The sequence below is a fragment of the Fringilla coelebs genome, assembly GCF_963513975.1.
Source record: "Fringilla coelebs genome assembly, chromosome: 9".
Classification (NCBI taxonomy): Eukaryota; Metazoa; Chordata; class Aves; order Passeriformes; family Fringillidae; genus Fringilla; species Fringilla coelebs.
The window spans coordinates 30429822-30457317 of NC_140067.1; the positions used below are offsets into that span (position 1 = coordinate 30429822).

Below are 27496 nucleotides of genomic sequence, written 5' to 3' on the forward strand. Positions count from 1 at the left end.
CGCTATGCCCAGCTCCGTCATCCCCGCTCCCGGCGTGGCGCTGCCCCGACTCACCTGCTGGGGTGCCAAGCCACGGGCTGCCTCCTCTTTCATGCTGTCGGTGAAGTTGGTGCTGGCATCGGTGTGTATACCTGCGGCCTGACCTAGGGGACAGCACAGCACACAGGGCGCTCAGAGCAGCGGCACTGGCAGCGCTGCCTCTGTCCCCTCCTCCCTGCCGGTACCCACGGTCACTGCGGGCAGCCCCAGGGCCGGCGTCTGCTCTCACACACACCCGGTGCTGGGATACTCCCGGCTGGACCGAGCTTACCCTGCCGTCCCTGGGTGCTGCCACCCCGTCCATGCACACTGGGCCCTGTGCTGGCCCATCTCTGAGGGAGGGGACGGCCCCAGGGATGGGAGCACGGCAATGGCTCCTGCCCCATCCACGCCTTGTGCTTTCTGCCCTGACAGACAGACGCACGCACCACCCACCCTGCAGCCGCTTCACACGCCACGCCAGCAGCAGCAGCAGCGGCACAAGCTTGGGCAGGGAGCCCCACCCCGGAGGGAGGATGGGGTGCGCACCCCGCATCCCCTGCCCAGGCAGGGGCAGCTCGGGAGCAGCCACCCAGCCCACAGTGCCCAAGCCGTGCTGTCAGGCAGGCCCGGGGCTCCCTGCAAGCCCTGTGCTGGCTTTGCAGAGCTAAAGGACACTTGTTATCCCTACATGTGCATGGAGGGCTTGGCAGAGCTGGGGTCCTGCTTGTCTGCTTGCACACAGCTCTGCTCCTGTCCCCTTGGTGCCAAACTCTGGGTAAGGACTCGAGCCCCTTGTCTGGGCAGCTGGGAGAAGGGTGTATCCCCAATCCCTCCTCTCCCCAGCGGGAGAGATGCTTAGACAGGGCTCAAGACTATGCCCTAGGGCTGTGAAAGGCCAGGTTCCACAGCTGCCTGTGCACCAAAGAAGAGGTAAATTTGCTAAATCCATCACCATTGACTCTGGAGCTGCCATGCAAGGCAGAACACAGAGCAGGGGAACACAGAGAGATGCTGTCAGGAGAGATGCCAAGCATCACTGCTGAAAGGGAAGCCAGCAGGGATGCATCTGGCTCTCAGGAAGAATAGCCAAGGACCAGCCAGGAATGTGCCTTGCAGCAGGGCAGGCGTTTGCACTGTGCTCATAGATGGGGACACACTCAGGAGAGCCACGTGTGCCATGAGGCTGCAAAAATGTGGGGCACCTCACTGCTGAACCTGGGTAGACACCATCCTGCACGGTGGAGCCTGTCCACAGAAGCAGCCGTGTCCCAGGGAGCACAGAGAGCCATCACTGCCACACAAGGAGAAATGCTGTTCTGGGAGCGAACGGCTCCGCGGCAGCAGCAGCGCAGGGAAGCAGCAGCTCCTGCAGGCGGCACTCGGCACAGCCAAAGCTCAGCCCGGGAGCCGGCGGCTGGAGCAGTGCCTGGGGGCCCGGAAGGGTGAGGGCATCACACCGTCGGCCGCAGACTTTGCTGGGGGCTGAGGGCCACAAGGCTCTCAAGGTGGGTCACCGTGGCTGAGGGACCACAGCAGGGTGACACACAGCTGCTCTGGGGACTTGGGAGAATCAGCCCTCGTGCCACGGCACAGCATCCCACTTCTCACCACTGCCCACAGCTCCACACGGCTCCCAGTGCTCCGGGGCTGAGGAGTAAAAGGGAGCACATTTCTCAAGGAAAAAGGACTCCAAACCAAACTGAAACCAAGGGGCAGAACAGAGGAGCAGAGATGTGTGCACGCAGGGCAGCTGTGCCCTGGCTGGGGGTCACCACACACTTGAGCCCCCCATCACAGCAGGAGCACACCAGGCTGCTCAGCTCTGTGTGTGCCACAGGAGACAAGAGATGCAGCCACAGCTCTGCTTTTCCACAGACTCCTCAGGCTTTCAGCCCAGCCTGAAGGCACAGATAATTAGTGACATGCTTGCAAATTGTACACAGCCCACGAGCACAGGACACTCAGGTAGAGGGGCTGCACAGGAGCCTTCACACTGCTGGGAACAAGGGACAGGAAGCAAGGTCCTGGGGGAAGTTCAGAGGAAGGAAGGACTTCCACAAAGAGCTAGAAGACAGCACAAAGCACTGCACAGTTTGACAGAGGGTGATCTCAGGCAGGGAATGCTCAGCCAGGACTATCAGGGATAAGAGGAGGCCTTAAAGAACAGGCCAGAAAAGCTGGGGCACCTGAGCCTAGGATAGCACTGCCCCTAAGGGGCACTTCGCAGCACTGATGCTAACAGAGGCAGGGGCAGATCTACAGCAAAACAGACACAGGTGGAGAAGAGAGATGCCTGAGCACCAGCCAAGACTCCTCTCTGGACATGCCAATGAGTCTGGGCTGGGTCCTGGGCTCCATGGTATCCAAGGGACCAGGGGGCCAGCTGGGCATCAGTGCCAGGATGGCAGGGGGCAAATGGAAAGGTAAGAACAGGGACACAAAGGCTTCTACAAAGTGAGAAGCAAAAGAATGAAGAGAAGATGGCGTTACACAGAGAAGTAAGAAGGGAATGAGATGAAACAAAGAAAGGAAAAGCTAACAAAGTCCAGAGCTGCCCAGCAGCTCCCAGCCATGTCCCTTCAAGCCACAGGAGAGCTGCTGCAGTCACAGCTGAGCGCTGACCCAGAGGGGCAGTGCTGCCCTGCTGCCTGCAAAGGGGAGCTCTGCTGCCTCCCACCCCCGTGGGGCATAGGGAGGAGAAGCCCCTGGGGCAGCACAAGGCACAGGTGGTGCCAGCTGAAGCAGTTGCAGGGAGCCATGCAACAGAGCAGTCTCAGGTCCAGGTGTGCAGCCCAGCACCACACAGCTCTTCTGCTCCGCCTGCCCCTAGCTCAGCCTCCCCAGCCAGCACAAACAGATGCTCAGAGGTGCAAAATTTGCTCCTGCCATTTTGAGAAGTGATTGAGTACAAGACAGCAGATCCACAGCCCACTGTGCATGGGAAGCCCTGGTCACTGGAGGGTTGTTGCTACTGTTTTTCAGCTTTTACACCAGCTCCCACATTCCCAGAGAAGGTGGAAGAGGGCCTGGAAAAGGTATGCAGTGGTGCTGAGGGGGACAGACAGCTCAGAAATAGGGTGCTGTCCATGGCCCAAGGGGCACATGTAGCACGTAAGGGATATGTACACATACGAGTAAAGGAGCAGACACAGCCCAGACCCTGGGAGCAGGGACAGGTCTCAGTCCCTCCCAAACCATCTGTCTAAAAGAGGAGGAGGAAACTCTCCCATGAAGGCACTTGCAAGTTAGGTTGAAACAACTTACAATTAGGAAAAAAAGCCAGTCAGTAAAATCATTAACGCTGGAGTAGGATCTGGTTTAAGCATAAACTGAATTGCTGGTTCTACACTCAAGTCTTATGTAAAAGGCCCAGGCAAGTGTCCCCAGGTCTTGAATTCTCCATCTCTGGAACACACTTTTCCATATACACTGTCTCCCTTTGGGCCAGCCACCATCAACCCAAGGGGCAGGTGTCACTGGGTAAGAAGAATGGTGAGGGAATACAAAAACTCACACTCATGCACTTGGGAGATGATAGAAAACATCTGGTGTTTCCTTTAGAGATAGGGAATCTTTATTTGGCCCATGGTGGTTGGAAAAGAAGGGAGATAGAGGGGAATAACTAAAATGGAATGATTTGAATGTGCAAATACATCAGTGGCCACCAGGGTGGGTCAGACAGGAACATAACACGAGACACATGTGGATTGCACTGATCGCCGTTTCCAAAGCAGCTCAAAAATAAAACAAACAAACAAAAAAAAAGAAGCCCTGCACCAGTTCTATCGTACCATCAGCAAGTACCAAAGCTGAGTCAGTGAGACAGGTTAGTGAACCGTTTCCGTGGCAGGCGGGCGAGCGCCAGTGCTCAGAAGGCATGCTGGGGTAGGACTCTCACACGCTCCTGTTCCCCACCTCCTATGGCGCCCTGTGTCTCCAGCCTGCTCAAACACTCCAAGCTTCTTCCAAGAGCTTCTTCCAGCTGTCCCCGGAGCTCGTGGACCCCTTCCAGCTCCACCTGCAGGGCGTGGTCTCTCGCAGCGCTGAGCGGACGCGCGGCACAGGAGGGAAGAGGGTTAGACCGGCAGCGCAGCCCGCACCGGCCCCGCCCTCGGGACACCGAGCCAGGCACGGCGCCGGGGGCTCCCAGGCGGCTCAGCCACCTCCTGCCTCACCTCGAACCTCCCCAGAGCGCAGCCACCCCCAAAAAAGGCCCCAGCCCGCGGTAGGGGCCTCGGAGTCGCAGCTGTTCTGCAGTACTTTCCCAAGCACTCCATTTATGTGCTCCCTTGCTATCAGGTAGCTCAAATATCCCAGAGGCTGCAGCCCTGTGAAGGGCAGGGGATTAAATCAGGGGACAGGCAACTGCCTGGATAAGCACCTAGAGGGATCTTTATCAACCCAGCAGTTGGTTGAGAATTTGACAGCAGTCTCTGAAAGGTGGCCAAGTGTGGGTGGGAAACTGAGCTGGGAAAAGATAACCCAAGGAAGAGAGACAGAAACCTCATGGCAATGGGGGGGAGTTTAGGGAGCCATTAAAGCTGCCCACTGCAGCCTCTTCAAGGGAAAAAGGCAGCCTAAAACTTGGACTCTCAAAGAGGCATTTGGCTGATCCTTTGCCTAGACTCCCTCTGCCCCCACTGAAAACTCTCAGACTTGCAGAATGATCCCTGCTTCAGAGATTGCCCCACTGGACCAGCCTTGCTTGCCCTGGCAGAGCAGGGCAGCACAGAGCCAAGGCAGCCTCACTTACCTGTCTGGGTGTGTGTGAAACTTCACCAGGCTGCCATAGAGCTGCCTCTCTGCCTGGAGAGCCTCATTTAACCGATTCCTCTCAGCCACCAGCCCTTCCAGCATCAGTAACAACTGCTTGGAGAGAAGAGACAAGGTGCAACTCTTAAACAGAGACAGAAACCGAAGGAAGTTATCTAGCTGTCCCTGACAAACTGAGAGCTCCCTTTCCTCTCTTATTTGTGTCCATGTCATCCCTGGACTCCCAAAAGCCTCTGCTCTTTGGACAAGTGCTAAAGAAAGCTGATGTTCTCCTCTGTATTCCCACAACGACACAGCCAGCTTCCAAGAACAAGCACACCCTGGCCTATCTAAAGGCTGAAAACAAAACCTCATACCTGAGTGCCAGCACAAACACAAACACATCCAGGCTTGCCCCACTGGCACACTACCTGTTGCCTTCTGTTTCCAGTAGCCTCCTGTCCTTGGGACTCTGCTACGGCCACTTTCTCCCGAAGCACCAGCACTTCTTGAGTCAGCCTTTCCATGGCTGGAATTTCTTCAGGATCCACCAGCTGCATCTGCAGATCCTGAAACCCAACAAACAGCAGGAGAGCTCAATGAGGAAGGGATCAGTAACAAAGACAGCTGGACCTCCCTGGAATGCAACTGTCAGAAGTTTCCAGTGTTTGGAAAGATCCAGGTCTTCTAAGGAAAAAATGCCAAAGCACTGAGAGTGGATTAGGCACAGACCAGAGTGTTCAGTAAGAAGCAAGATGGGACACAAGAAGGATGCACTCCGGTTAAAGGACTTGAAACACCAAATAAGAACAGTCTGGGGGTTTGGGGCCCTTGCCTTCTGGCCAAAGGAACCCACAGAGCTGTAGGCAAACCAGCAGCAATAGCATCTTGTATAGCCAGCCACACTGCTCTGAGGATGTGGGGAACAAAGAGACTCCTCTGCAGCATTCCCACGTGGAACTCCCCCAGCATAGCACAGCACCTCACCTTGATGAGGTCCTCTTTCATCTGGATGGTTCTGGTCAAGGACTCAATATCTGAGGCCTGCACCTGCAGCTCCTCCTCCTGTGTGGCCACGACAGACTGGAGAGCAGTGAGCTCCCGCTGCAGAGGGAAGAGAAGCCCCTCAGAGACTTCTGAAAGCCAACACCCCTGCAGGATGCTGGCCCCCATTTCTCACTGGGGGTACCCTCACAAGAGCAGGGTCCAAAATCTCCAGTGAGGGGCAGCCCTAAGGTCTCCCAAAAGCAAAGGAGATCAGCACAGGTTCCATCACAAGCTCACCCTGCTTTCTCTTTCCTTCTTTGTCATTAGCTCCAGCTCCTCTTTGGCATTGACAAGATCCTTCTCCAGTTCTGCTGCTGACACTGTAACTGCAAAGACAGCTAGGTTACTGCAGGAACACCCTGTGCCAGTCCAGACCCCAGGATCACACACAATCCCTCTCTGGCAAGACAGGGCCCTGGTGCTTGTGCTCCCTATCACACTGTCTTCTCAGAAAATGCTTTTCTTCCTTGCTTGGTCTTTCAACAGCAGCTGAAAGCAATGGCAACATCACAGACCTGCTGTCCTACCCCTGGCAAAGTTCACATGTCCTGGTCCCAAGGCAACCCAAAACAGTTACACACTTGTCTCAGCTCAGCCTGAAACAAAGTCAAAAACTCTCCAGTGGACAGCATCAGATCTTGAGTAGAAACACCTCACCTCAAACCCAACAGCAGCCTCTTTCCCTTACTCCCATCCTCAGACATCAGCCAAAGAGAGGCAGAGCTTTATTTCAAAATTCTCTTGTTCACAGTTCTCTACTGTTCCAGTTTTATGTAATCGTGTTTCCCCTATAGCAGAAAGTCCCAGTCGCATCTGGGGACCTCAAAAGAAGCTGTCCCACACTCACCTCCCTCTGTCCTGCAGCTGCTGTCTTCCTGTGGGGATCCAGCAATGACTGTAGTTCCATAAGCTCTTCGCAGTATCTCCTGAAAACATAAAAGTCTGCAGGTTTGCATTTTCATGGGGAACACACAGCTTCCCCAGAATTCCAGGACTGCAGCAAAGCTGCTGGCTGTTCTGTTGACACCTCTAAAATGTGAAAAAACGATGAAGGGGATGTAGCCCAGCAGTGGGAACAAGTGAATTGCACCCAGAAGTTGTACTTGTGGGGAAGAGGGCACTGGCCTTGTTTTATTTGGCACTGGGAAGCTGCTGGCAGCAAGCGTCTTCACAGTAAAGATTTAACAGGTTTCACTCAATTGCAGCAACGCCATCTTTCAACTGAGACTCATCCTTATCTCAGATGTGGCCCAAAGAGACTGTGCAGGAAGGAAAACACATCCCTGGAAGTCTCTAGAGCTGGGAATAGAAACCTGTTTACAGCTGCTTAAAAACATTCAACACGTCAGCTCACCAATAAACCATTAACAGCTGCTCAAGTAGGAGCCATGGCATATGCAGCCTTGGAGCTGTGCTCAGCCTCAAAGGGGGTTTTAGCAAAGCTGCTTTAAAAATACCAACTCCAATTGTGGAAGAGACAGCAAACAGCCAGCAGGATCTGCCAAGAATTAGTGAGACCTAAATTTAGCTCTCTTGTCCCCTCCAGAATGTGACAATGTCAGAGAGGGGATTACAATACAGCAAGGCAGCCCAGCCCAAGGAAGGAGTGGGTCAGTGCTACAAGGTCAAAGGGTGGATGTCTTTCATACTCTCATGTGCCCCAGAGATTCAATTACTACTCCATCAAAACAAAAAGAGACACTGAGTGACAAAGGCTGGTGAAATCAAGATCAGAACATTCAGGCAGCATTCCTGCTCCTCAGTTTCTTCTTCTCCTATAGGAAGACTTTTTGGTAATCCCACTTTCATTTCTATCATTCTCTGCGGTGCTCTTCTCTCCTATTTCTTTCTGTGGCAATTAGTTCTTTCTGAAGGCCCAAGGCCACAGGCAGAGAAATACAGTGCATGATTCTTACTTGTATGGGTTGTTTGTCCTGCTTCAATGGCCTGGCACCAGCTGACTGGGTCCCAACAAGGTCCTTCCCCAACACGTGCTGGCGCAGCAGTTGTAGCTCCTGGCTCCTTTCAGCCAAAGCCTGTGCCATCTTCTCTGCAGCCACCTGATTGAGGGGGAAAATTAGGGATAAGGCCATGATAGGGTAGGGTCCTGGTCCCTCTTCTTCCTCGGAGACCTTCCTAAGGCAAACCATCTCAATATTCATTGTCAGTGGAGACTCCAAGTGCTCTGCAAATCAACTTGGCAGTTACTGCTCCTGGCCACTCACACCCATCTCTGCTCACCAGAGAACAAACTCTTCTGTTTCTCTCAGTCCACTCCAGGGCTTCTCCTTGTTTAACAAAAGTCAGTGCCACCCACCTCAGCCACCCGCTGTGGCACTGCACAAAACTCACTCTGCTCTGCTGCTCCTTGGTGCTCAGAGCCTGCAGCAGCTCCCGAATTTCAGCATCGTGCTCCATGGTTTGACGGTTCCGGTCACTGAGAAGATCCTGCAGCATCTTCTCCTTGTGCTGGAGACGCAGGCACAGCTCCTCTGCTACCTCCCTCTGCCCGGGGCCCAGCTTGCACAGCAGAGTTGCTGTAAGCTCCTGAGCAAGGGGGAGGAAAGGAGTGAGACTGGAAGATGTTCAAGGACTCTCCAGCCTGGGAGTAGCTGAGGGAGCAATGTCAGCAGGCATAGGTAGGTTCAAGTGCCAGAAGCAGCCAGCCTTCAAACGCTGAGTAGAGCTTCAGGTGAGGAAGGCAGCAGCCTCTGCTTTGGGACCACTCTCTCTATAGACAAACCGGCTGAAGGCTCAGGAAGCCAAGCTAAGGCCTTACCTCCACTTCCTTGTTCCTGTCATGCAGGCAGGTCTGCAGCTGTTGGATGATCCCCTCTTGCTCCTTCTGCTTGCTGCCAGATTTGGCTTCAATCTCCTCTTTGAGCCAGCGGAGGTTTTGGCAGGTTGCTGAGACCTGCTCCAGTTCCAGGGTTTTGGCTTTCAGGAGGCTCTCCAGGCTCTGAGTACCACAACAGAAGCAGCTCAAGCAGGGACACAAACTTAATCCCAAATTAAGCAAAACTGGAAATACTCTCTCTACTGCTAGCAGAGTCACACAGATTCACCCATCTGCTCCAGGTGGCTTCTATGCCCAGCCCAGAAACAAGACTGGCCCAGGAACCTGCCCCACACACAAGGCCAGAGGAAACCAAACACCTGCAGACACTGTCCCCAGAGCACTGGCAGGAAGGTGTGTCTAGCACCACGTCCCCACAGCCCTGCTGGGCTGTGCAGGCCCAGCACTCACGTGGATGGTGGCCTCGTTGCTGCAGAGGACACTGCGCAGCCTCTCCAGGTCACCGCCGCGCTCCCGCATGGACACGCGCAGCTGCTGCAGCTCCTGCTCCTTCTTCTCCAGGGCACAGAACTTCTCATCTACTGCTCGCTGGGTGACAGAGGGGATCATTCACAATGGGGGGATGGGGCTCTGCTGCCCACACCCTCTCTATGTTGGACTTCAGCTCCCCCTGCCAGGGGGACTCCTCTCAAAGGATGAGCCATGAACAGCATGCAGAAGATATGGTCCCCCCTGGAGTCAGCGTGGGCTGATGGTAACCCAAAGGCTGAGCCTCAGGGACAGCTGGAACATTACCTACAATATGTGCTCACCTCCAGAGCAGCATCCCTGTCACTGACACGCTGCTGCAGTTTCTCCAACATGGTATTCATGGCTGCAGGGCTCTTCTCCAAGCTTTGCTGGCATTGCAGAAGCTCCCTGGACTCCTAGAGATCACACACACACCCCCCTAGTACAACTGACAGTACAGAAACCTCCCCCACCCCCAAGAGCAGCACACAAGGATAACTACCTCCACCCGATGCTTGCTCTAGCCTTCACATTAAAGGCTGGTAGTGCCAGCACCTGACTAACCCCTGCCAGGGCTCACCAGGCATTGCTGTGGGCTGAGGTACATGGATACCTGTGCCTTATTCCTCACCCTGGGGGCCAAGAAGCCCTCTCCTTCCTTCCTTCCTTCCTTCCTTCCTTCCTTCCTTTCTTCAAAGAACATGCATGAAAGCTACAGACAGACTTTTGCATGGCCAAACACCAAAGTAGGATCAGGGACTCCATTTAATTATGCTCAAGTCAGAGCTTTCTGCTGATCTCACCTGCAGAAGCTGCTCCTTGTGAGCCAACTGCTGAGTCAAACGCTGAACCCTCTGCTCCTGGGCTTGCAGCTCACGGCTTTTCTCCCACTCCAAAGTCTGGAGCTGCTGAGCCTTGTCCTGCACCTCTGCCTGCAGCTGTTGTACCACAGCACGCAGCTCCTGCAAGGAAAAAACAAGTACCTTGGAATTCAGTCCTCAACACAACCATAAACAGTAAGCCAGTGGAAGGAAGGGCTGTGGGAACAGCTATCTGCAATGCTACAACTTTCACATCGCAAAACACACTGCCATGTTTCAAATTTACTTCATTGCCCAGGGTATCCATCCATCTAAACCCCTTGCTCTGGCCACAGGCAGAGCTTTAGTCAATCACAGCTAAGCTGTGCAGCAGGGGACATGAATATCACAAAAAGAGATGGGACATTTGCACCAGCCAGTGATGTACAAGTGCCAACATACTCACTATCAAGGCTTTTTGCTGATTCTTAATCCTCAGCTATGACACTGAGGAGGGCGGAGAATTCTCCCTGCCACATGTGACAAGGGGTTAGGCAGGTGTGCCCAGTCTGCTGTCAGCAGAAATGATGAACGAGAGCAGAGTATTGACCACCTTAGTGCTCCTTAGTGGTGCAAAGCCAGAAACTTCCAGGCTAAGTGCCTGTCATACCTGATTGTGTTTCCAGGTTGCCTCTTTCTGCTGCTCTTCCTCATGGACCGTGGTCTCCAGGAGCTGGGTTGCTCTCTTGGCTTCAGCCAGCTGATGCTCCTTCTGGCGCTGAGCTCTCTTCAGTTTCTGCACCTCCAGCTTGGTGCAGAAAAGTGCGTTCTGAAGATCGAGAGGTGACATTTGCTGCTCCTGGGGTGACAGTGGGCTCTCGGACACCTACCAAAAAGCAGGGTTCACAGAAACTCAAGAGATTCTCTTCACGTGAGGGATTTAAAAACCAAGATCCCTGCAGAATGAAACCTGCTGTACCTGAGGCTTTCCAGGACATACCTGCAGCTGTCCCAGATGGTTTCTGTGTAACATGTCCCGCAGCTTGGCCATGGTCTCATTCTGCCCTTCGATGATGTGGTACAGCTCCTCTGTCTGAGCCAAGCACAGACGCCCAGTCAGTGGCAAACCAAGCACAAACTCTCCCATCCCAAGCCTCCGGCCTGGATTATGACATCTCAGCACCACATGAAAGAGGCTTTGCAAGAAATAATTTAGTGAGACGCAGGATGCCAAGCAGTGGCTCAAGCATTCCTTCTTAGCCACTGCCCACAGGGCTAGAGCACAGTTCCCTGTTTTTGTGAGCACCACCCTGCCCACCCTGAACTATTACCTTACTCTCTTTGCTCCTCAGGGCCTCGTTCAGACTCTGGATTGTACGATCTTGCCTTTGTGATGTTTCTTGAATAGATTTTAATTCGAAATTCAATTCATTCAGCTTTTCCTGTAACAACTGAAGACAGAAATAGGTTGGGTTTATTTAATCCTGCTTAATGCTCTATGTAAACACTCTTAAGACTCCCTCCACTCCTTACTCCATACAGCCCTGACGTTGACCACATCGAGATCAACGTGGCTCCCTCTAGAGTCTGTAAACACCATTGGAGCTGGGTGGAGACCGGTGAATTAACACAAAGGCCCTTCACAGGACTTACTGCAGTGCTTCTGCTCCCTCAGGTGCAGGGCAGAGGTTCCAGGCTTGGGTTCACAGACCATACTGCCTCCCACATTCCCCAGGAGAGCCTCACTCAGGCTGCCCTGCAGCCCTCCCTCCCAGTTTTTATCACTTGTTTCTCTTTACTCAAAAGGAAAGGGGCTGCTTCAGCCCAAAATCCTCCCAAAAATCTGAAAGAAAAATATCAACACAAAGAAGCTACACATTCACTGATCACAGTGGCTTATTTAGCATTAAGTTCTGGTTTCAGCACAAAAGACCCTGACCACTGCCAGGAACCTCTCATCAGTCTCCACGGCTGGTTTACAACCTGAGAAACCTTTGCCTTTGACACTCTCACCCTAAAGAGAACGCTACCCATCTGAGTTTCAGGACAGTTTGCTGCTTTCACCATAAAGCTCATGACAGAGGACATGTTGTGTAGTTAAACAAGTGCTTATTAGCATTTTTAAACATGCTGCCTGTTGGCATTCTCAAAGTTGGATGATACACCTCTTCCTATGAACTTACTCAGGACTCAACTTCTGGAGTTGGAGCTGGTGGTGCCACATAATTTCCTCCTGTTGTTCATCTGTTGACACACCTGTCCTGTTATCTCTGACCCGAGACACTCCCCCTAACCTGTTTAAACACTTCTAATTGGGCCCTGGGTCTCTATTTCCGTCAAGCTTTGCAGTCCAGGCAGCTGCAGCACCTTATGACCATCCCCAGATTTAAATAAATTTTCCATCCCAATTTTTTTTCCCCACATTTAACCTGTTTTTCCAGAGGATATAATTTACCTTAGAGTTCAAGAGCATAATTAAGAACACATACCATTCTCAACATGTGTTACTATTGATCTGCCTCAAGAGAACTCAGATATATGTTTCTTTCCCAAGTATTTAAACAGAAATGAAACCAGGAGTCCCTCTCTCCTACACCAGCCTCAGCCCATGTAAATCCAAGAGACAGGGAAACAGCCCTGTGCATCTCCTTCACCAGCTCCTGGAAGGCTCACCAGGCAAGGGAAAAAAGTTCCTTCAAAATAATGATTTGCAAAATTAAATATGGAAAATTTACACAGCCCAGCTGCAGAAAAAAAAAAAAAAAGCAAATGTTTTTAATTGAATCTGACAGACAATAGCACTGAGAATCACACGCCCTTGCTGGGAGAGAGGTGCAGGTACCTGCCTCCAGCCAGGCCAGGAGGCACCCTCTGACACTAACCACATCAGACTCATAGCACTGGATGTGCTCTTCATGAAGAAATACCTTGTTGGCAGCTTCAAAGTGCTGGAGTTTGCCCTGCAGCTCTGCTGCACGCACATCGGCCACGTGCTCCCCTGCCGCAGCGCTGCCTGGAGCTGCCTGCTGCCGCTCATCCTGCAAATTCTGAAAGGAGAAACACAGTGAAAAATGAGAAAATGGCTCAACTCCTGCACTGGCTTCTTCTCTTCAGCTGTCAGCCATCACAGACCCTGCAGCACGGGTTCAAACACGCCCCGTGTGCTTTTCTAACTGGCTCTGGGACATCATTCTGCTCGTGCCTCCCTTCACTGGGGCGGCAGGCTGGCACACGCAGCTCTGCCTCATCTACCACAAGTGCCCTGGTGCCCCCAGGCTCTGATTGGGCTCCCTGTTTCTCCTCACTACTGTACCACGAGCCCAGCAGCTTGTTTAGCTCCAACCACTGTCTGTGGGCTAATAATGGATCTTCTCCCCACACCCAAGCCATATCCCTGAAACCTGCTCTCCTTCCCATGTGCCCTGCTGGCATTTTAAAAAAGCTTCAAAACCCACACTGAAATGGTCCCCATGTTCTACAGAGCTTCTCTGTCTTTATCAAGTGTACAACATTAAATCCTTCCCACTAGATCGCCTCCTGCCACGACCTAGCAGTCACCCCCTGCTCTGAACCCCTCCACTTGTGATTTTCTGGGCTCTCCTTCGCCACTTCTCATTCTCCAGCACCCAAACCATGTACAATTCCTTGCAGCTCCTCAAACAGGAGCAAATTCAGTGCCACAGCTGAGATTTGTTTTCATGACACATACCCACTTATTGGGAATGTAAACAGACTACTTTGTGACACGTGGCCTGCCAGAGCCGGCTGGCTGAGCACAACAGTAATCCCTTGTCATCCCTCCTCACAATTTTGCTGTCCCCCGCCCAGTGAGTTAACTCCTTAGGGCAGCACTCCATCCCAGCACCCTCTGCAGCCCTCACAGAGCTCCTTCAGTATTCCTGAATATTATCAGTGACACAAGATTGACTGCACTGGTGGGAGCCCTGGAAAGGGCGGCAGGGATGCAGCACAGAGGCTGTGGAAACGTGGCAGGGCTTTTTGGAGCACACACACAGGCAGTGCAGCACAGCCACAGCAGTCAGTTCCAATTAGCCCTGTTCAGGGTGAATCCTCATCCTCAGTGGCCATAGAAATGCTGTCTGTGGGGAAGCCATCAGCACAGGGGAGCTCCCTTGGATCTGTGCACTGCTTCTCACAGACAGAAGTAACACCTCCCTTTAGCCTGATGTTTTGTTAGGATTTCAGTGAACACTTACAGACATGGTGATTACAAATTTTCTCTGCCAGAAGGCTTTGGATGAGACAGGGAGAGCTGCTGGAATCTGTCACAGCAGCTATTTTGAAATAAGGTTGATTAAAATCGAGAGGGGGGAAAAGGAAAACACATTTCCTCAATTTTCACATTAGAAAAAGAAAAAGGGCTGAAAACCTGGAAAGAGCTAAGAGCGGGGAGGGGAAAGGCAGAGCCAGCTCCAGAGTCCAAAGTTCCAAAGCCCAAGCTGCCTCCCTTGTGCCTCCCTGCAGCCATGTCGACTTCTCCAACATCAGCATTTTACTGCCAATCTCTCCTCAGCACAGCTGCAGCAGCCTCAGCACACACTGACCCCAAGAGAACACTTCTTTAGAAATGATAATCACGGCACTCTCTGAGCCTGCCAAGCTCAGACTGCCCAGCAGAGTGGGGAAGAGCCTGGCTGTCAGGAGGGCACCACAGGCAGCTGCGGGAGTGTCTCACAAAGGCTTCCTTTGGTGCCACCTCCCTGGGGCTCTGGTGGGGAAGGGGAGGAATTGTTGGTTCAAGAAAACGCCCAGGAAGACGGTACCTACAAGGTCACATGCCCTGACATCAGAATGCTCCGTAAATTTAAAGAACTGCAAAAGCAGTAAGAGAACTGTGGTCCTATATATTCCAGATATTCCTTTCACATTTATGCACAGGAATCGCTGGACAACAGCAGTGCCTGACTTACAAAAAGGGTGTTGCTTTTACATACCAAAAGAAAAATCATTTGTGCAAGAACTATTCAGCCTACTAGCTGCATCTGCCTTCCCATTTTTGCTCTCAAAGCCATCCGAAGGATTAAGCCCTTCCCCCTTCAGCCAAACCCTGCGCTGAAGAGCTGCTGCTGTCATGGCAAGGAACCGGCAGTAAAAAATCCCGCAGGATAAAATCCTGGCAGGGCTGCTCAGATGGCAGAGTCTGGAGAAACTCCTCAAAACACAATTCCTAGAAGAGGATGGCCATGTGTGACACAAAGTCGACCTGTAAATACGCCACGGTGCTCAGAGAAAGCCCGTTTTTACCCTGCAAACACACCCCAAGCAGTGAGAACCATCAGCAAATGAGCCACGATGCCCTGGTTCACATCCTCGGCTTCCTGCTGCCAGCGCGATGCCTTTGTGCTCCAGATGAAAACTAGTTTTCCTACGTTCCTCCCTAGCCTCGTTTCTCAAGAAGGCTTTTATGGAAAAAAGCACGCAGCTCCGGGAAGCAGATGGGACATCAAGCCGGCTAAAGAGCAAGAGCAATTCAGCACTGCCACAGTTGCCATAGTAATAAACGAGCATTTTCCTAATCCCCGAGGCTACCTACAGCATTAGGCAGCACTAAGGCTGCTAATGGGAATGCAATTAGGCTGACACGGATATTCCAGAATTGAAGCTGACTGAAGCCCTCTATTCATTACTGGAGTGGTAAAGAAGTGAGTTTGGCTTTTTGACTGCATACTAAAGGACATTTCATTAAAGCCAGCTAAACAGAGGCAACCTGGAGCTAGGACTGCTATCGAGAGAGACAACAGCATCCCAAAAGCAGGAGCTTCATCCCCTCTCAGCAACACCTGCCACTAATTGATAGATCTTTTCAAAGGATCAGAAAATAAACCAATTATCTTGAATACCAACCCTAAAGTCATCCTCTGGCACAAATCCACCTGCGAGGAAAACACCTTTTCCTCAGGGCACACGCCGCAGATGCCTGGGTGGCTCTGCATGTTCGGCAGGTGGAGGCCTGACCTGCAGAGGCAGGGCTGAAGGCAGGCGTTCCCCACACTCCAACCATTACTCAGGCACAAAGAAAACACACCTGCTGGAAAACACATGCCCAGAAGCTTAAAATACTCCCTTTAGTTGTGGATAAAAGCTGTGCCGACTTTGAGCTTAAAGATGAAGTGAAACTGGTGTTTTCTCAGCAGGAAAATGACAAAGAGCTTAGACCCACCTAGCAAGCTGCATTGTCAGGGAGGGCTGATGGAGGGGGGGGAAGGTTCATTTCCCAGAACACCAGGAGGAAACAGGAGACAAGAGAATGACTGAGGAGAGAGGCAGCACACCTAAAAAGGACCGAGTTGCCTATTCTTAGCCTCTGATCAGCCACACGTGGCTGTCTGCATTATCTCAGCACAGAAGAATCCCCAGTGGGCTCAGCACTGGACCACAAGGACAATGCTCAATGGAAGGGCAGCGCTGTGACCTCTACCTGTACCCGCAGCGGCATATAATCCTCACAGAGGTCATCCCACAGCTCCTGCAGCTCTGAAATTTCCAGGGGAAGGCCCAAAGGAGCTCTGGAAAACGATTTTCTGTCTGTGTTCAGGAAGGCAGAACTAGCACATGCTAAGCCAGCAGAAGCACTGCCATCTGCCAAGTCATGGCTGAGCTTGGGAGGGGGCAAGCTGGACTTCACAGGAATAGGTAGTCGGCTGCCTCGGGGGCTCTGAAGGGGTTTGTAGTCCAAAGTCTTGATCAAATTGAGGGCCAGCTCCAGCCTGTTCCCGCTCAGTGAAGAGCTCGGAGTCATGCGATCATCCGAGAAATCGTCACATTTCCCATTCCCTTTCAGCCCCTTATCTGCATCTTCATCCTTCTGCTGCGGAGGGCTGGCCTCCACGGTGGTGTCCAGAGACTCAAGAGAGGATGCAGGTGTGCCTTCCTCCATGCTGTCCCCATCCACAGCCACCCTGGAGCTGGTGGACTCGGCCACATCACACACAGACGACTCCTCGTTGCCCATGCTGGCCGACCAGCGGCTGGACAGCCCGCAGGAGATGCTCCTAGCCACCTTTCGGGGCACTTTGCAGATGGCTTCATAGTCGGCGTCGGCCACCCGCAGGGCAGCACAGCCGCGGCAGCGCCGCGGGCGGCTCCCTGCCCCCTCGGAGCTGTGGCAGCTGTGCGGCTCCAGGCCATGCTCTTCCTGATCCATCCAGTACTCAAACCCAGAGTAAGTGAAGTCCTCCTGGAGGAGGGCAGCGTACCGTGCATCAGGCAGGTTGGAAAGGTCCACAGTCCCCTCGCCAGCCCTGTCCTCTGTGCTGGAGTCGTCGTTGTTCCTGCGGTACATGCTTGCAATGCAGAACTTGAGACGGTCCTTCTCCAGCAGCAGCTTCTGCAGGCGCTCGATGGAGAGGGCCTCGATGCGGGCAATGACGGTGTCGAACCTGTAGATGCGGTCCAGCATGAAGGCACACTTGCTGCAGGCGAACTCGGACCTGCCGTCCCGGCACAGCTCCCTGCCCAGGACGTGGGAGAGCAGCACCTGGAGATTCAGCTTGGCCGCCGTGTGGAAGATCCATCGCCGCTGGTTGCCGCACAGCTCCCGGCCGCAGATCCGGCAGTTTTCCTTCATCCTCCCTCCCTCCCGGCACACAAACCCACTCCTGCGAGCTCTCAGGAGACCTTCCCGAGGTCAGCACATCTCCCTCAATCCCTGAGCCCGGCGGCACGTCTCACTGCACCAGTCCCCTCTTTATAGGGTGGTCACACGCCGGGACTCCCGATTCAATAGAAACATCCCACCCTACACCACTTCCTTCGCATCTTCACAGCCACACCTGGGCTGCTCCCTTGTCCAGGCTGGCTCCCCGCCCCTCCGATGCTGCTCCCTCGCCTCACAGCTCGAGCCCCCGATGCTGCCCCCTCTCTCCTCACAGCCCCGGTCCCCGGGGCTGCCCCTCACCGCAGGCTGCCCCTGCCCATCCCGCCCCGGCCCCACCGCCCCGAGCCGAGGATGCTCCTGCCACGGCGGCGCCCGGCTTCTGGCTCAGATTTCAAGATGGCGGCCAAGCCCAGCCTCCCGCGCATGCGCAGGACCCGCAACGCCGGCCGGGATATGTAGTTGCCACGCCCGCTTACGCATGCGCACTGGCAGCTCGCGCCACGCCCGGGCACACTGGCAGTGCCGGGGGTCGCGACAGAGACGAGAGTGATCGATCGGGACGCGACAGCGCAGGGATCCAGTCTCAGTGCCAGAGGCGCGCGCACACACACACACACACACACACACACACACACACACACTAGTGCTTGGCTCCCATACAAGTGCCTGTCCCAGTGACACGTCTCTACCCCAGTGCCTATGCCACATCCCCGTTCCAATGGCAGTGTCTGTCCCAGTGCCAGGTCCACACCCTAATGCCTGTGCCACGTCCGTGTCACAATGCCAGCACCTGTCCCAGTGCCTGTCCCAGCGCCAGGAGCCACCCCAGTGCCAGTGCCGTGCCCCAGTGCCCAGCCGCAGCAGGCAGTGCGGTGGGCACGTCCCCGCAGCACAGTGCCACCAGCACCTGCAGAGCAGCCCGTGTCACCTGCTGGGCAAACAGCAGGGGCCCTGCAGGAGCGGTGCACAGGCAGCTCACGCACTGACAGCCCGCTGCTGCTGGGGACAGCGCCCTGCCACCAACATCCAGCGTGGCCAGAGCTGTGCAGCTGCCAGGAACATGCCGCTCTGATCTCTCACAGCCCCGAAATCCTGCCTGGCGCCATGCCAGGCTGCCAGGGGTATTTTAAGACTTGGGATTTAAATGGCAGACAGGAGCAAGCGGCACCAACGCCCTCAGAAGGACTGCACAGGCTGGTGGCCTGTTCCCTGACAGCTCACACCGTGTCCTCTGAGCCCCCCTGCTCCTCCCAGCTCCTGGCAATCACCCAACCCTGCCAGGCTGAACACAGCACAGCCCTGGCCAAAGCCCCAGAAGGGGACAGGGATGACAACAACCAGCCAAGCCCTGGATGGAGGTGCTCCTCCCTGGGGTCTCCCCACCCTTGCCTGCTTACCTGCCCCTCCATGACCACAGACCCCTCCAGGCACTGCTGCAGGTCACGCTTCTCTGCTGACAGCATTTCCACGAGCTGGTTGCTGGCAGCCAGCTCTTGGGTCAGCTCTTCGATCCTCCTGAAAGCGACAAAAGGTATGGGATGCTCAGGGACTGGGATGGCCATGGGATGACACTGGAGACAGCTGACAAAGATCAATCTCTAGGGCAAAGCAAAGCAGCTCAGGACTGCTGCACCCTTTCCCACAGACCAGCTCTCCCGCATTGGGGGACCTCTGCATCCCACCAGATATACACAGCCCCTCAGTCATGCACATCATGAGCCCCTCAGTAGTTCCCAAGAACTGGCACAGCACACAGGCTGGCAGCATAGAGGAGACATGTCTGGGACACCTACCTCTGGGCCATGGAGCCACAGCCATTGTCACTCCTGTCCTCCTGCTTTGTCCTCGATGCTTCCTTCAGCTTCCCTGTCAGCTCCCGGCATCTCTCTGCCTCAGCTCTGGCCAGCGCCGTGGCCTGCTCGGCCTCACTCCGTGCCAGCCTGGCCTCCTGCACGGCAGCAGGGTGAGCCCCCAGGCAGCAGCCCCTGGCTCCTCCCTGGCCCCCACCATCCCTTGAGACTCACCTCCTGCAGGAGCTGGATCTTGTTCTCCAGGAGCTCGTAGACGTGCTCCGACTCCCGCTGCCGCTCCTCATACTGCTGCCGGAGCGCGGCCTGGCTGCGGCTCGTCTGGTTCTCTGCAGCCACCCTGCTGGCACAGCGCGGTGTGCCACAGCCTGCTGTGGCATGGCATCTCCTGGCACAGCATGGCATGCCACAGCCTGCTACAGCATCTCCTGGCAGAGTGCAGTGTGCCACAGCCTGCTACAGCATGGCATCTCCATCTCCTGGCATAGCACGGTGTGCCACAGCCTGCTACAGCATGGCATCTCCATCTCCTGGCACAGCATGGCGTGCCACAGCTGTTACCAGGGGACAGCTGTTACCATGGCGTGCCTGCTGTTACCAGGGGACCCGGCACAGCATGGTGTGCCACAGCCTGCTACAGCATGGCATCTCCATCTCCTGGCACAGCACGGTGTGCCACAGCAGTGGGCAGCACAGCACGGCATAGCACAGTCTTTGTGACAGCCTCCACCCCAAACCAGCTGGGCTGGGTTATCTGTACCACTCCAGGTGCCCTCAGCCTGGCTCCCCCCACATCCTGCCCTGGGGACACCGCTCCTCTGGCAGCACCAGGCCATGTTTAGGCTCTGACCCACAAGAGCACTTCTCACACACTCCCAAAACCAGGGGCTCACCAGCTGCTGTGCCACTGGCCCCCCTGCCATCAGTGCCCCACAGTGAGGCACCCATGCCATGGCCCCTGGGCACAGCGCTGCCCTCCCCCACCAAACAGGTGCTGTCTTTTATTTTTGGCTGGCGCTAGGGCTGTAAGAGGAGCCCTGTGGGTGCCCAGCCCCACTGCAAACCCCTCCAGCCCCATTGCAGGCTCCTCTACTGCCTGTGCCCACAAAGCCACCACATGGGCACCATGTCTGCCCCGGGGTGAGGGGCTTGGCCAGCCCCACTCACCATGTGTTGTCCAGGGCTTGTTGCTTCTCCTGCAGCTCCCGCTTCAGGCTCTCCACCTCCACCTTCAGCTCAATGTTCTATGGAGCAGGAAGGAGGTGGATAGGATGCCCTCACGCTTGCCTGGACACCCCAGCCCCACTGCCCACGGGAATGAAGAAGTGGCATGGGGGACCCCCCCGCCATGGCAGGGCTTTGGGTGCTCCTGTCAGTAAGTGGCACAGGTGGTAGTTTAGCCTGTCGGCTTCGGGATGGGGTGTACCCACTCCATCTGTGTGCCCCCAGGCTTGCCCTGTCACCCACCCCGGGCACCCCATCGGCCTGGGGACGCCCTCCCCAACCCTCTCCCCGCTCCTGTCAAAGGAAACGAGGGGCAAACTCCCAACAGCAGCTCCCCCAGCCCCAGTGCCCAAAGCCCTCCCTGTCAACCCCCCACCCCATTCCCTCCCAGAAAAGAGAGGAAACCCGCTCACCCCGTCCCCTACAGGCACTCACCCGCCGGTAGACATCGTCCAGGCTGTCCTCGCCCTTCTGCTGGACGCGCTCCTCCAGAAAGTAGATGCGGAGCTTGAGGCTGAAATTCTCCTTTTTGAGGTCATTGAGGTGCTGCGAGAGCGTGCGGTACCCGTTAGCCATGGCCGGCGCTCCATGAGGCGGGCATCCCGGCACCCCTCACATGGCGCCGCCGGGACACAGCCTAGGCTCTCTGCCCGCCCGCAGCTCCCGTCGCTGGCCCCGCTGCTCTCCCTTTCCTCTTTTTTTTTTTCTGCCTCCCAGAGCTATTTGAGGAATCGCTGGAGCTGGGACAGCGGGTTGGTGAAACCCGAGCCCCGGAGGCCCCCACGCGCCGCAGCCGTGAGGGCGGTGAGGGGAGCGTGGCGCCCGGCCGGGCCCGGCCCCCTCTGCCACCGCCACCTGCCCCGTCGCCTCTCCTGCGCTCCACACGCCGCTGCTGTGACCAGGGGACCCGGCACGAATCCTGCAAGCACCCGGCAGTGCCGGGAGGGCCCTGGCGGTGCCATGCGGGGTCCCAGCGCCCCGCGGTCTCACCTGCTCAAAGTCCCGCAGGGTCTGTGTGTGGGCGAGGGGCCCCGTCTCCAGGTCCCGGAGGAGACACGTCTGCACCAAGGGGTCAGGCTGGGGCTGGGCACCCGGGGGGCCGCTGGACCCCCTCGGCTCGGCTGGCACAGGCTCCTCATCACCTTCACCCCACAGCCCTTCTTGGGAAGCTGGCAGGGAGCAAGGGCGAGCAGCAGTCAGACGAGCGAAGTGGCTGCCCCACGCCTCGTGTGCCTCCGAGGAGAGGAGAGACAAAGGGAGCCCTCGGGGCGCAGAAAGCCCCCGGCCATCCCCGGGCGATGCGGAGCATCAGGGCATGCAGGGTACCGGGGCTCCCGGGGTGCCTTACCCGCCATGCCTCTGGCTCCGGGCACCACGGCCGGCACAGTGTCACTGCTGCCCGGGTCCCTGCAGAGAGCAGCACACGGCCGTGTCACGCACAGCACCGGGGGTCGGGGCCGGGCCCCCCTGTGCCACCCCGCGCTGTGCCGCAGGGAGCGGGGAGGGTGACAGGGTGCCACCGGTGTCTGCGCACACGTGGGGACACACGTGTGCGTCCCCACAGCCGCTGGGCAGAGGCTCTGAGTGCAAAGACGCGAGGCCCTGGGGGCTGTGCAGATGGCGTGTCCCCTCAGCAGCACTTTAGCTCCATTAGCAGCCCTGTCAGGGCCACCTGAGCCCCCAGAGCAGACCCCGCAGCCCCCAGGGAGGATCTGGGGCACAAGGCATGGCTGGCCCTGGCTGCTCTCAGAGGGACCCTGTGCCTCTGTGCTGTCATGGCTCGCCAGCTCATAATCGGGTTTATTTTCAGCTCAGACGTGTGAGTCATTTCATGATTTAAGAGAAAGAAAGAGAAACCCAACAAACAAAAAAAAACCCCACCTGGATTGTTGGGGTTTTTCTCCTTTTAAAGAAATCAGAATGTTTATTTTGTAATCTCAGCCTGATAGCTTTTTGGTGGGGTCCCAGGGAGGTGGGCACTTGTCCCAGCATCAGTGTGGGCACAGTGCCCTGCCCACATGCACGAGGCTGAGCCCCAAGAGCCAAGGAGGGCCAGCACGTTCCTCTGGCACAAGCCATGGTAGGGACCCCGGGACCATGTCCCTAGAGCCCTGCACACCACACCAGCACCTTGCAGCAAGGGACAGCACTGCCAGCCTAGCAGGGAGCAGGAGAGGTGGGCACAGGGTACCACAGACCCTGCAGCAACAACCCGTCATGGAGGGAAACTGAGGCACGATGACTTTAAACACAGCAGCACTGGTCTGGCGTGGCTGTGTGCCCTGCCAGACACCATAACCAGTGTGATACCCAGAGACGAAGCACCCAGAGGTGTTGTACCTGCAGGCACAGCACCCAGAGGTGCAGTGCCCAGACGCATCTTACCCAGAAGTGTGGAACCCAGAGACACCCAAATTTCAATAACCAGAAGTGTGGCTCCTGAGGAGATCAAGAGGCACAATATCCAGGGAGGTGTGACCTCTGGAGGCATGACACCCCAGGAGGAGCAGTGCCCCAGGTGTGACACCCAGAGGCAAAGCATCCAACACTCAGGATGCACAAGGATGCACAACACTTAAGGAAGCATGGTGCTCAGGGGCATGATACCCCGAGGCATGATATCCCTGGAGGCAAAATACCCAAAAAGGCACATTAACCAGTGACATAATATGCAAGGCTTGACACCCAGGAGGGCAATACCAGAGGCACAACAAGCAAGGAGGGATCACAACCAAGTACTTGATGCACAAGGAGACACAATGCCCAGAGGCAGAATGCCCATAGAGGCAGTACAACACCCCAAATCCTGGGGATGCTGCGAGGTGATGACCAAGGAGCCAGGCAAGGGCTAAGGCTTACCATCAACAGCCTACACTGTTAACTTTGCAGAGGGAGATGTGCACAGTTGACAGAAAGAAAGGATGAGCTGGGCAAAGGAGGAGGTTCTGTGAGATAGGATTGTCCTGCCCTGGCTCTGAAAAACTGCACAGAGTGAAACAAAGTCCTGTGACTGGAACTTCGAAAGACACCAGGGCCAAAAAAAGTAACTTTTTCCTGATCAAGGATTATTTAAATAATGAAACACACAACACTGCACAGGCGAATAAGCTTAATGAAATACATGCTACCACATGTATATAAATTACTCTGTTGCTCAACTCTCCATCTAGATCATGCCACATGTAACATAGGAGGAGGGGGACAGGATTGGGCTATACATAAGGAGGATAAAAATTTCACTTGGTTAAGAGGAAGATCCAAAAATACCTTGGATACAGTCAATGGGGTACTCTTCTCTCCCTTGTCCCAAGCCAGGGACACCTTGCTAAGTTTCTGCATATTATTGTTGTTATTAGTTGGCTTAACACAAGTGTGCACCATCCTGAGAGGGAATAGAATGGGCCCAAAAATGTTGGGAAAACAACAACGAAGTAATTTGGCTTGCTGATCTTGTGTGCAAAAGGAAATCAGAGCACCCTCTCTCCTAAAAAATGGCAGACATAGAATATACTGCTTTGAAATCAGAAAAGGAGCAAATTAAAATGTACTTGGCCGCAGCTTAAAATAGGGAAAAGCAACTGCAGAAACATTTAGAGGAAGAGGAGAAAAAAAAGGAAGAAAAGGTAGAGATGATGCTTGTGTGAGCTCCTGCTCCCCCTGACATCATACAGATTAGAAAACGAATCATATTCCCTGAGGAACAGGATGGAGACATACGGGATGACCCAAATGACAGAAAACTGGGGGAAGATGGTTCTTTGTCTCCTTCAAATCCCCTGAGTATGAAGGCAGATGCATTAGAGAAACAAGAGACAACTGAACCTTGGTGAATCGTGGGGAATCATAGCTGGAAATCAGTTCCATTCACTCTGATTTGGTTTGAAAAGTGCTGTGGCCATAACCTAGGCTGGACTGAAATTCAGCAGGAGGAATCCTATCAGCGCACACATAATAACAGCCCACACATTCTGATTCCAGGTGCGCCTCCTCAACTATTAATGACATTTCTAATAGATAAGGGAACACAAATTCCAGTATTAACAGAGCAGGACACTGAAAAACTGGACAGAGTTGAAATCACTGGAGTGAACAGAGCAAGCGCTACGTGCCAAACCACCAGGGCTAATTTATGGCTCCCAGGCAATAAGCACATGTCCTCCCCTCACTTTGCAGCAAAAGATCACAATGAAAACATCTTGGGTTTCAATGTTCTGGGCAGCCAAACCTGGCAGCTGATGCCGAGCAACGTTTGGTCCTCCCGTTCAATTCTGACCCTAAAAGAAATCCAGATCCCACATTCACCCCTTAGGGTGCTTACCCTCCCTCATTCAAAAGCTGCTCACGTACCTTATTCAAAGGTTGCTAATGTGTATGTATATACATTTATATATATAGACACAGAGACCACTCCCCATGCAATTCACCAGCTGATAATTCACCAAACTTTCCCCCCATGTAATTCACCAGTTTGGCTAAAAACTGAATGGAGATGGCAGTTACCTGTTGATTACTGGCACATAGACAGGGTGGGACCAGATTTGGAGAAAAGAGAGATGCCAATGCCAGTGCTGAGCCTTTAACCACTGCTGTGCCAAATATTGAGGAACTGGTAACTCAGCTTCAGGGAGTGCCCCGCTCATGGATGGCAACCCTGGATGTAAAATATATGTTTTTTGTGATTCCACTCCAGGAACACAACAAGGCTTCATTCTCCTTCACCTGGAAGGGTGTGTAGCATGTTTTTAATAGGCTGCTCCAGGGATATAAACACTCTCCCTCTATTGCTCATAAAGCCCTGGCAAAGTCTTAGCCACAAATGTGACCCACCAAACATTACAACATATCAGTAGATCAACATGATGATCATCATCATTGAATCATCCCAGAATGGCCTGGTTTGGACAGAATCTCAAAGATCATCTCCTTCCAACCCCCCTGCCATAGGCAGGGACATCTTCCTCTACCCAGCATTGCTCAGGGCCCCATCAAGCCTGACCTTGAACATTTCTGGCAATGGGACATCCACAGTTTCTCTGGGCACCCTGGGACAGGTCTCATCACCCTCACAGTAAAGAATTTTTTCCTACTATCCAATTCAAACCTACCCCTGTCAGTTTGAAGCCATTCCCCTTGTCCTGCCACTACATAGTGCTGTAAAAAGTCTCCCTCCATCTTTCTCGTGGGCTCCCTTCAGGTACTGCAAGGCCACAATTAGGTGCCCCTGAAGCCTTCTCTTTTCCAGACTGAAGACGCCAAATTGTCTCATAGAGAGAATTTTCTCAAATTCCTTCATAGAGGTCCTCCATCCCTCTAATCAATTTGGTTGGAGAATACCCCTTGGTGGTTTTGCCCACAAGGAAAATTGTGAGCCTTGAGCAGTCCTGCATCCCAGCATCAGGGGCCCAAGCAGAGGATAAGTTCCTGTGAGTCTGTTGGATTAAAGAAGCCACTTCTGTACTCCTGCAACCCCCAGAAAAAAACAGAACCTGGACAGAATCTACCTAACATAAAGGAGTGACAGCAAGTTCTGGGAACTTCAGAATTATTATTAAGAGAACTGAGGTTGTCCCATCAGCTTGATCCCATATACCTATGGTACCATATACCATAAATATATACCATATATATTTATCGGGAATGGGGGTTCAGTGTACTCAGTTCCCTTTTTAATCTGTGTCAAAAGGACCTGGAAGAGCCAGAGAGACATTAGCTGCCACTCTTTCAATGACACTGGAACAAGATATTCCTATCTAGAGAAGGGCTTGCTGTCCCTGGTGGGGCAGTGACACAAGCAGAACAGATAAGGAAAGAATAAAGGGAAGGACAGAGTGAGTATATTTGGGGGAATACCAACTGACTGATACCAGGCCATCCTGTGCTGGTTACAATGCTTCCGACTGGGACCCTGCCAGTGGTCTTAACAACCAAAAATAACCTTATTCCTGGGAAACAAAATGTTACTGCCCAGGGCCACCCTGAGGCGGGGCCATCCCAGGGCAGTGGCCAGCCAGCCACTCCACGCAGCCAGAGTGGCAGCCCCATGCCAGGCCATGGCCATGCTGGGCCAGCAGGAGCCCAGGGCTCTGCCACAGCCGTGGCAGGTTGGGCTGAGTGGAGGCTCCCCCCTCCCTGCCCTAACACTGGGAATTTGTTTGCTGTGAAGGAGAGGCCGCTGCAGTGCTGCTGGGGCTGCAGGAGGACAAGAGCCCTTTCATGGCAGCCTGGAGTACGGAGCAGAGCTGCCAGCACAGCACAGAACGAGGGGGGCTCAGCCCGGGGGCTCCCAACTCTGCAGGCAGCACTGCCCCCCACCCCCATGCACCTCCAAGCCCTGGCACGAGGGGCACCACGCGGCCCTGACTCAGAGCACTGAGCCCTGACTGACTCACAGCATCTCCAGGGCATCACACCAGGGCCACTGCAGCCACTCCTCAGCGCTGCACCCCGGGGTGCCATCGGGAGAGGGGACAACGAAGGGCTGGCAGCCAGGGCCAGGGTACATGGGCTGTGTGGGACTGGCTTCTGGCCATGGGGAAAGCATCCTGGGGTAAAGCATCCCCAAAGCACCGGGCACTAGAACCCAGCAACAGCAACTCACCTCCTTCTGCTGCTTGGTCACGTCCTGTGGAGAGACAGATGGACAGAGGGACAGATGGATGGATGGAGGGATGGACGGCAGGCCCCAGCCCCGTGCTCAGCAGCAGCCACTGCGTGCCAGCAGCTCCAGGCTGGCAGAGGGGCTGTGGCAAGGGCCAGGAAAGGCCAGGGAGAGTGTGGCAGGCTCAGATGCCGAGCGTGGCACATCCAGCTCCCCGCTGACTCTTTGGCACAAATGTCTCAGCAGGGGCGGAGTGCCACCACGGAGGAGGAGGAGCGGGGACAGCCGTCCCCAAAGCCGGTGGCTGCTTGAGCGTGCGAG

The 27496-nt window shown here is 54.6% G+C and overlaps 1 protein-coding gene across 10 annotated transcripts in view; it reads right to left on the bottom strand.

The window, feature by feature from the left end:
- PDE4DIP (phosphodiesterase 4D interacting protein) overlaps window positions 1–27496 on the bottom strand; it is a 35983-nt gene that overhangs the window by 7449 nt on the left and 1038 nt on the right. For 2 of the 10 annotated variants that reach the window (XM_084211173.1, XM_084211170.1), the window contains exons 1-18: window positions 16367–17530; window positions 12855–12974; window positions 11259–11378; window positions 10928–11020; window positions 10598–10813; window positions 9931–10089; window positions 9430–9543; window positions 9068–9205; window positions 8600–8779; window positions 8173–8367; window positions 7737–7880; window positions 6668–6746; window positions 6058–6146; window positions 5761–5877; window positions 5205–5342; window positions 4775–4890; window positions 3937–4064; window positions 55–143 (exon numbers count right to left, since the gene is read on the bottom strand). In XM_084211173.1, the coding sequence (XP_084067299.1) occupies window positions 55–143; window positions 3937–4064; window positions 4775–4890; window positions 5205–5342; window positions 5761–5877; window positions 6058–6146; window positions 6668–6746; window positions 7737–7880; window positions 8173–8367; window positions 8600–8779; window positions 9068–9205; window positions 9430–9543; window positions 9931–10089; window positions 10598–10813; window positions 10928–11020; window positions 11259–11378; window positions 12855–12974; window positions 16367–17515 (3384 nt within the window). In that variant the 5' untranslated portion in view covers window positions 17516–17530. Of the gene's footprint in view, window positions 1–54; window positions 144–3936; window positions 4065–4774; window positions 4891–5204; window positions 5343–5760; window positions 5878–6057; window positions 6147–6667; window positions 6747–7736; window positions 7881–8172; window positions 8368–8599; window positions 8780–9067; window positions 9206–9429; window positions 9544–9930; window positions 10090–10597; window positions 10814–10927; window positions 11021–11258; window positions 11379–12854; window positions 12975–16366; window positions 17549–18942; window positions 19061–19338; window positions 19494–19569; window positions 19697–20520; window positions 20598–21012; window positions 21124–21567; window positions 21747–21925; window positions 21985–27175; window positions 27346–27496 lie in introns of those variants that run through there. The other 8 variants (XM_084211176.1, XM_084211175.1, XM_084211174.1 and 5 more) reach the window with 8 other exon arrangements.